Source organism: Phoenix dactylifera, unplaced genomic scaffold, assembly GCF_009389715.1.
Source record: "Phoenix dactylifera cultivar Barhee BC4 unplaced genomic scaffold, palm_55x_up_171113_PBpolish2nd_filt_p 000782F, whole genome shotgun sequence".
Taxonomy (NCBI): Eukaryota; Viridiplantae; Streptophyta; class Magnoliopsida; order Arecales; family Arecaceae; genus Phoenix; species Phoenix dactylifera.
In genome coordinates, this window is record NW_024068152.1 from 24,222 (window position 1) to 34,307 (window position 10,086).

The window sequence follows — 10,086 nt, forward strand, 5'->3', positions numbered from 1 at the left end:
GTTGCCTTTTCTTTTTCCTAGTTTTATTGATTACTTTTTCTAGTGTACTCTGCTGCCTTTCAAAGTAGGTGTGCAAAATTCCACTTTAGGTGTGCAAAATTCCACATTGGAAACTAATTTCAAGCTACAGCTGTCAGAGTCTACAAAAGTTGGGCCAAACTTTGGTGATGATAATAGAATTTTTCAGTTTGGGTCATATATGGTGGTGGACAAATGGTTTTGAAATCTTAGCTCCAGTGTTGGGCTTGATATCACTTGAACTTGATGTGGACTCCAGATCACCTAAAATGGTTGTTCTTTAGAGAGAATAAAGGAGACTGGAGCCATAAATTTGAGAAAATTTCCCTGGGATCTACAAAAAGGTGTGACTGGTGAGATTTCTGGTTGTAATGCTGAAAGTTGATGAGGACCTTTTGCTTTCTGTGTGTTTCATGGCTGATATACGGGCTTGAGGGAGTCACCCTTTAGTTATGGAACCTTACCCCTTTGTTTGTGTTTCTTATATATAAATCTTTTTCAAATGTTAGGTTTCTTTTATCAAATGTGATCATAAATCATATTTATTTTTTCATAATGATCATTGGATCATCAATATCATTTATATATATTTTTTTGAGTCTTCATTTATATTTTACTTTTGAATGAATTTGTATGCATTCTCATTGATGGCATTTGTACTTCATTTATTATAGGTCATCCTGAGATGGGGGCTACAGCGAGGAACTAGTGTGCTCCCATGCAGCCTAAAGTCGGAGAAGATCATCAGAAATATAGATATTTTTGATTGGTCACTTTCGGATGCGGAATGGAATAGGTTGAACGAGATTGAACCACAGGTATGCCTTTTTGGAAATTGGCCTGTGAACACATCTGAAAGTGGGTTTCTGTCAGGAAGCGGTCCTCTCCAGGCAGTGCACGAAATGGAAGATGATACTGAATGAGATTCTTGATCCCTACTACTATCTCCTGAGATATTATAAACTATAAGAAATTATCATTTTAGACGTGAGAGATTTTACAAATATTTCTGGACCATCAAAAATTGATGGAATTCTGTCAAGCTTTTCTGTTAGTTTCTGCTTTCACTTCATGTAGTAGCGTGTAATATTTTTGCTTCAACTTTTCCTGTAAAAACTGTTCCCCCCCCCCCCCCCCCCCCCAAAAAAAAAAAGTAAAAAAAACTTCCCTTATGTCAGCACTTCAACAACCTTCAACTCTAAAAGATCATTATCTAAGCCTTTTCCATGTCAGGCTGTTATCAGACTGGTTCTCCAAAGCTGGGTTGATCATTTTGCAGCGCATGCAAATGTATGGCAACTTTTGGTTGTTACAAGACTAATTGACTCAATTGATACTAAGGTGGAGATCAATGCAGTGCATTTATGTGAATTTTGTAACAGCTAAAGGAGTCTCTGGATTCAACTTTTTATGCCATCAGATGAAAAACTTTGAAGTAATCTCTGGATTCTATTTCATTTTCATTGACAGAACTAAAATTTTTATCTGATGTGCTTATATCGCGCCTCCGCTATCATTTTCCTGGTTAGTAAAGATATCTTTTATTGTTGTCGCTTAATGTGATGATCAAATCACTGTCATTATCCACATATCTGTGATGATCATACCACCTCTTAGCTGCAAGCATGGAGGCCATGGTAGGTGTCATTACTGAATTCAAGCAAAAATTGACTGCATCGATTTCTTTGTGACATGCATGTGTATGAGCAACATGACCAATTCCAATGGGCCAATAAATGGTGTCGGTGTTTGTCGGACCAACATTCATGCCTTTTTCTATGATGTCTTAAACATGCATGGAAAGCTACACAATGTGTCTTATCAGTGGTGTTGCGAAATGTCCTAATTAACAGAGCTCCAGACATAAATCATTGCTGATGTGGTGGGAAATTAGCGGGATCATCCTACTAATGCTTTGTGAACTGAAGCCATTGTCTCTAGGTGGTTAGGACAAGTCACCTATAAATTTGGCTAGTCTTCAATTTCTTAAATTGTCGCGCAACTCAAGTACATGTGTACAATTTCTTAAATTTAGGCTCGTTTCCTGATTTTCAGAAGACATGTCTCAACATTGAGGAATGACCCAGGAGTACATGGTTACAATTTCTTAAATTGTTGCGCAATTAGGAGTGAAAGTAGATAATATCCATCTGAATTTGTTTTCATATCCGAATCTATCCAAATATGGATATAATTTTGAGCACAGGACTAATATCTATATTCGTATCTATATCTGTCAAAGAAAAATGAATATGGATATGAATAGATAACGACCCAATCCGTATACGAATATCCGATTCTATTTGTAATTCTATTTAGACTTAGTCAGTTTATGCAGGCACCACTCCAACCCCATATGGATGCTGATCTTCGATTCTTAAGATACCTCAAATCATGCCCTAGCTTTAATATCCTCATGTCTACTTCGAACGACTTTTATCTCAGTGTTTATTGTGATGCTAATTGGGCAACTTGTTCCACTATTTACCATTCTATCATAGGTTATTGCATCTTTCTTGGTGATAGCCTTATCTCATGGCGCATGAAGAAATAATGTACTATCTCTCAGAAAAATAGATTGTCATGTCGCTTGAAAAAAACTACAAGTATGCACAATGCAGACCAAGTTTCTTCGAAGTGACAACCCGTGTGCTGATATTTTTACTAAAGCTTTGGGCCGTGAACAGTTTTTTTATTTGCTACACAAGTTGGGTGTTGCGGATCTATACACACCAACTTGAAGAGGAGTATTATAGTTGTCAGAATCATGCACAATCTCACCTATTATAGTATATACGATATTGGATATCACAGCTACTACATATTGCATACGCAATTTTGGTTTATCAGCTCAGATCAATCTCTAAAAATTATGAGATCTGATTGTTATCTTCAAATTTAGTATTTGTACCAAATTATAAAATTTTGCTGTTGTATTATACTATATCTAGTCTTTAGTATCTTTTCTATAATTCTAGAGTTTTATTATTGTATTCTACTATATCTGGAGGCTCAACTTGTATATAAAGTACACCAATATCATGAACAAAATGAGCAATTCAAATCTTATTTTCAATACAAATTTCTCAGCAATGATGTTATAATTAATTGGCTATAATGGAAGTTTCAAAATTAAGTAGTCATTGTTAGAGTGCAGGTTCAAGCAGAAATACTCTTGCTTTTGAGATTCTCTTGTCTATGGAAAAAGCTCTTCTGTATAAAGAGTAACCCCAATGCTACGTAGAGATACATGCCTTTGCATCATATATATGGATGTATGTTGTTCTTGAAGACTGATGTTTTACTATAAATGATGCAAAAACAAATTTCTAAACCCCAATTGTTGCTATGAGGTTGTTGGGTGGTATAGGGGCAACCTATCAGCTAGGCCTGCTTTATCAATTCCACTTTCTTTACAAAGTTATTAACATTCAAGCTTTTATCTTTGCGTGACACATCCACCGCGACAATTGTGACAATTTATTTCAAAGTTGGGCTCTGCATTCTTTATATACAATAATTTTTTAGAAGAAAACCAACTTCACAGCAGATGCTATTCTGACGCCTTTCAGTAAGAAAATCATTTAAGCTTTTCAGTCATTCAATGAGATGATGGAAATTTCCAAATTGTCAACGTTTGAATTTGGCAGATCTTTCCTTCTAAGTAAACAAAAAAAGAATGAAAATTGCTCATTAATAGCAATTAGATACAATTCGAGGATTCAGCTAGCAAGCTAAGATATTGAAGCTAGCACTTTACACACTAAACTGGACCAGATAATACAGGCAGATTGTACGAATTTGATGGGTACTAATTCCTGTATAGGAGTTGGCTATGACTATATTGATCTAAGGTTTGTTGTACTAGTTAGTACCGGCGTATACTGATCGTACTGTACTATATTGGTACTAAATTGGTATGCGGTATAGAGGATATATCGACACTCGGTATACCAAACGGCTTCTGTATCGGACGTACTAACATTATATTAGGAAGATATTGGTATGAGGTCTGGCAGCGATACGACGAACCTTAATATTGACATATGGTAGGTCTTGTCGTTTAACTCAAACAGTATCATGTATTGGTACAGAAGCCTACCCATGCCATTTGGCAAGAAACCTTAATGGAACATGTACACTATCCTAGTCCTTAAAATTTAGAATATCAGAATCCTCAAACCACAAAGGACAGAAAGATCATGCAGGGATAATTAAAAAAACTATTTTAGGGATACTGAAGAAATAATGCAACATAATAAAACACACCAATTAAAACTTCTAGAATTATGGGGCTATGGTGGTGCCTTTTCCTATTAGAGAGTTGCATTGCGGTCCAATTCTCCTAGGTCATCATAACTTTACTGAGTAAATGGCCTTCATGTAATCACAAGACCTGTGAACTTCCTTAATTTGCATCCTACAGAATTGAGGAATCACAGAGAGGTAGCAAGTTGTAATTCAAAATAACGAAACCATATACCAAGGAAATAGGAGTTTGCAGAAAACATCTTTCTTATGGTAAGGAACTGATAAAGAAATGCAGGTTATGAATGTCACTCAAAAAATAAAATTATCAAATGAAAAACTAAGATTTCTAATGACTGAATCTAATTTCGGTTGAATTCTATGGATTGTGAGCTCATGGAGATTCCTCTCTCCCCCTTCTTATATAGGTAACAATTTTATTAATAATCAAAACAATGTCTTTTCCCCCAACGAGGAAACTAAGATTACGGTACGTTCCTTCTATGATTCTATCAATCCATCTCCAGCGAAATATTTTTGTTTTTCATTAGCACAATGACCTACATAGCTGAAACTGCAAACATGCTCATGAGAAGGAACACTTTAAATTCGTTTCTGTTTTAGATTATTATATAGTCTGACCTTAGGAGATGGGTGTATCAAAAGCAGAAAACTTCATGCTATTCTAATTACTAGTATGAAACCATTTTTTCAACTTTCTCTGACCCTGATTGGAGATCGTAGAATGCAGAGGTTAAGTAATTATACCAATTATAGTTGGTCCTCAACATTTGACATACTTGGTCTTTGATCATTCTAAATGGCAGTGGCTCTCAACCTATAGAAACTTGGATTATTGTTCTACCTCACTCTTATGTATCACACCAAGTGAATGCCATTTGCAGAAATCTTCTCAAAGAAATATCGAGTTCGGGCTTCTTTCACTCCTTTTAAAACAAATGGATGTGCTCATGTGTTGGCAAACTTTGCAATCAAATATGTTTCTAATTCTACTTGCTCTTCTTCTCATCCAACTTTTATCTCTCTTAAATTAATTGTACAGAAGAATCATATAAATTGCACAATCTGTACAAGGGAGTTATAGTTGAAGGAATTGGCCTTAAGAGATTTTTAAAGTTCGAGGAGTGGATGCATTTACTAGATATTCTAAGATCTTCCACCCTCGGCTATTTAGGATTAAAGAAAACTTATGAAACTAGGGTAGTTTTAGGTTTTTTTTTTCCTAGTGGTAAGTATGGACGTAGGGTAGCTGAAAGTGACCCTGAAATAATTTGGAAATCTGAGTTTGGATAAGAATCTGACAGTGACAAAGGCAGATACATCTAAGAGCTACACAAAAGAAATAATCAAATTGAAAATGGTTCCTTAATCTCTTCAAAACTAGCAAAACAAACAATTTTGAATCATGAATGAACTATTCAAAAATCATGAAGAGTAAAGTTTTTTATTTGCACCAGACATCAGAGGATCAATGAGAACTAAGAAGTGTGCCAACAACATGTTGTCACCATTGTTACCATTGTTTTTGAAAGGTAATCCAAGTGTACCAAAAAAAAAAAGGTAATCCAAGAAGGACCCCTCTGATAACTCTTACAACAGAGATAAAATGTACAACTTATCTTTTACAACAGAAGTGTGAAACTAAGTCTTATTCATGAAAAAAGTGCAACTTACATCGTAGTATGTGTATGTTGTAACCTTTGATGACCTCACCTCCTCTCTATGTATAGTAGGAATTGCCAGAGAAGAAAATGCTAATTGATGATATGCAAATGTTATGTACAAGTGATCTCTATGTTTTGGGGAAGATTGGAAACTGGCACAACTCTCCCATACTGAAGCTAGAGTGCAAATGGGGAAACGAACCAGAAACACTAAATTTTGCCATAACAGAGAGGTAAGACCTCCTCATTTTGTCATACAGCCATCCAGACCAATGTTCTCTAGCCATGCAACTAGTTGATGGGACAATGGCCTCAATTTTGGAGAGTCATTTAGGCAAAGACATGCAATCTCAAGCATCTGCTTCATCTGGCTATCATGCTCTTTATCATATATGAAGGGGTCAAACACCTCATTTTCCCTCTTCTCCTTTCTCATCTGAAGCACCCAGGAAATTAAATCCCTGCCACCCTTTGGTCTACACATATCCACTGGTCTCTTACCAGTAAGGAGCTCCAAAAGAACAACACCAAAGCTATAGATGTCACCCTTGAAAGTAGCAGCAGAGGATTGACCATATTCAGGAGGGATGTAGCCCAAAGTCCCAACCAGGTCTGTTGTTACATGGGTGTCGCACGGCAGAATAAGCCTTGCAAGCCCGAAATCAGCCAAATGAGCTTCAAAGTTCTCATCAAGGAGTATATTACTTGATTTGATGTCACGGTGCAGTATATGGGGCTGACATGACTGGTGCAAGTATGCCAATCCCCTTGCTGATCCTTGAGCTATCTGAAGCCTTTTCTCCCAATCTAGCATGGATCCCCCATCCTGCCTTTCATGAAGCCAGTAGTCCAAGCTCCCATGCTCCATGTATGAATAGATTAAGAGTCTATCACTTCCAATCCTGCAGTATCCTTGAAGCAGAACAAGATTTCTGTGCTGAGCTCTAGAGAGAGCTTGTACCTCGGCTTGGAATTCCTTCTCCATCTGGCCATAATCACCAGAAAGCCGCTTGATAGCAACCTTGCTCCCATCCGGTAAAACTGCTTTAAAAACTAGACCAAAGCCCCCACACCCAACGATATTAGCTTGGTCAAAGTTGTCGGTAGATTTCAAGATATCACGGATGCTCAGCTCCTTGTTGTCCTTGTTCTGAAACAGAAGAACCAATGTAGATGCTGCTGATTCCAAGTTTCCATTGGCATCTGCTACCACTTTTACAGTATCTTCCTGCCTTCTGGAATTGGAATGAGTTCTTGACACAAATAAATAGATAATAGCAAGAAGAAAAGCTGTTCCCAGCCCAATTCCGACAGCCATTCCGATGATCACACCTTTATTCTTTTGTCCCTGGCTCACCGTCTGTATGGGAGCTTTGGAATCGCAGGAAGGTAAACGAGGACCACAGAGACCCGGATTCCCATCGAAGGCAGTACTTGAGAAGGTCGAGAACTGGCCTCCAGTTGGGATTGACCCGACCAAATTGTTGTATGCCACACTGAAACTTGATAGAAAATTAAGCCTGGTAAGTGATAAAGGAATGCCTCCTGTGAGATTGTTGTGTGACATATCCAGAGTCTCCAAGCTTGACATGCCTGATAACTCGTCTGGTATTGTCCCGGAGAGCCTGTTCTTGCTTAGGTCCAATACGTGGAGCTGCTTAAGGTCCCCAAATCCAGGCAAGATTGGTCCAACAAGCATGTTATTACTCAGAATCAAGGATGGAGGGAAGCTGCTGACCTGATTATACTGCAATCCCTTCCCAGACATATTCTTTTTAATAAAGAATGGAAAGTCCTCCATCGTGGTCCCCTGCTGTAAATTGTTCGGAGAAATAAGGCCTTTCATCTGAGCGAAACTACTTGGGATTTCTCCAGTGAATGAATTGTTAGAGAGATCCAAGTAAAATAGATGGTCATAATATCCTATCCACAAAGGGATGGTCCCATCCAGGCGATTCCATGACAAATCCAAAACCTTCAATTTTCTGCAGTTAAGCAACCACAGAGGTATTGACCCCAAAAGATCACAGTTTGCGATGACAAGAACCTCTATATTCTGAAAACCTTGAATCCCATCCATTGGCATCCTCTCACCATCAAAGAAATTTTTAGTGAGGACAAGACTATTAAGGCTTGGGCAATCCTGTAGAATTTCCAATGCCAAGGACAAATTGGAGATGCTGTTATTAGATAGTGAGAGATGCGACAGTGAACTGAGGTTCTTGAAGCTGATGGGAATTTCACCAGTAAGACTATTCCTAGCAAGATTCAAGGTCTTCAATTCCACACACTGAGATATATTATAAGGAATAGGACCAGTGAGCGAATTCGTAGCAAGATCGATAAAGCTCAGGTGAGTCATAGCTGTGCAATTGAGAGTTATATGACCACTCAGAGAATTGTTCCTTAAATTAAGCACTCTAAGACTGGGCAAGTTAGCCAAGGAAGCAGGTAAAGAGCCATGGAAACTGTTAGATTGAGCACAAAAATACTCGAGCATAAGGCTACCAAAAACATTCGGGATGTTCCCTGAGAACAGATTAAAGGAAAGATCCAACTGAGCAAGGTTAGAGAGATTACTGAATCTTGTGCTCATCCGACCGAACAGGCGGTTCTCCTGAAGGTATAAGCTCTTCAAAGATGACAGCTTGAACAAATCTTCAGGCAAATTCCCAGTAATATCATTCATATAAAGAGAGAGCTCAACAAGAGAATTGCAATTACCAAAACCCACGGGGAAGCCGCCGGTGAAGGCATTCATCGAAAACTGAAGGATTTGAATTCGGGTGGAGGAATTACAGATGCCCGGGTTGATTAGACCCACAAACCCATTGAAACTGATATCGAACTCTTCAAGATTCGTCGACCCGGAGAGAATCGGGTGGCTGCCGTTGAACATATTGTAAGAAATGTTGAAAACCCGAATCGAAGGAAGGTAAACATCCAGTGGGATGGGCCCGGATAGATCATTCGAGCTGAGATCAAGGTGCTCCAGCCGGGGGTGATGGAGCAGCTGCAAGGGAACAAGGCCTTCAAGAGAATTATAAGAGAGATTGAGCCATCTCAGCTGATCCAAACCAGTCAAAGAATCAGATAAGGAGCCCTTCAAGCTCTTGTTCTGGAGATCCAACCCGATCACCCGTCTTTCCGAACCCGTCGGCCGGTCACACAAGACGCCGGCCCAGGTGCAGCAGTCGATGGGAGAAGAATCAAAGCTCCAGCCTTGGATCCCTCCATCGAGGGCACTCGAGAAGCCCTGCAAAGCATGCAAATCGCCAGAATTGCAGGTCTGGTTCTGGGAATTGGTAGGTATGAAAAAGAAGAAGAGGAAGAAATACAACAACAAGCACCACGTGTGCATGAAGAGAAACCACTTCGGGTCCCCCCTGTCTCCCATTTCAAATGATCCCAAGAACCAGAGAAGACGCAGAACGGTGTAAAGGAGGCTCCTTTCCGGCGTTATAAGCTATGGCTGGCGAAACCCATTCGGAATTCCGGACAGATTCTTGCTCTGCGAGTGCTGAACTTTGGGATTCTACAACCAAAACAAGAGAACAGAGCTCTACAAGAAAAACATAGGAGTGGAAGAAGAGGAGGAGGAGGAAAAAGAGTGAACTTTTCTCTGTGGAGGCAGTGAGAAGAAGAGCTGAGAAGGGGAAGAAAAAGAGAGGTTTGGTATGGTTCTGGCTCGCGTGTGTTCCATTTCAACTCTTTTCTTGGTCTCTGAATTATTTTTATAATAATTTGGTCCAAATTTAATATCCATATCTTGTTGGATTTCCACTTGTTTTAGTTTTTTCAATTAATGAAGGTAGTTTGCGGGTGGGGGAGAGCCCTGGAAGAACGACGTCAGGGGGAGAAGGAGGGAGGGAGGGAGAGATAACCGGGAGTAGGCGGTGGGCGGGCGGCGATGGTGTGCGGGGCTTCTGTCGGGGAGCAGAAGTCAACGGTCAAAAGAAGACGACACGTGCATCGCCGCTTTGGGCAGCGCCGGTTTTCGGGGATCGGATGGCGACCACTGCATGTTCTGTTGTTCCTTCGGACCGTCTGGATTAAAATGTTAGGCTACAAAGGACAAGAATACGATACAATTTTCTTTGTGGTTATTGGAGAAAAGTTTGGTGAAATATTTGTG

At 39.4% G+C, this 10,086-nt stretch overlaps 1 protein-coding gene across 1 annotated transcript; it reads right to left on the minus strand.

Annotated features, from left to right (window-relative positions):
• Positions 1-5,759: 5,759 nt before the first annotated feature.
• Positions 5,760-9,666, minus strand: LOC120107165 (phytosulfokine receptor 1-like). The gene has a single exon (XM_039120343.1). The coding sequence runs from the start codon at positions 9,346-9,348 to the stop codon at positions 6,196-6,198; it is 3,153 nt and encodes a 1,050-aa protein (XP_038976271.1). The 5' UTR covers positions 9,349-9,666; the 3' UTR covers positions 5,760-6,195.
• Between the last annotated feature and the right edge of the window lie 420 nt (positions 9,667-10,086).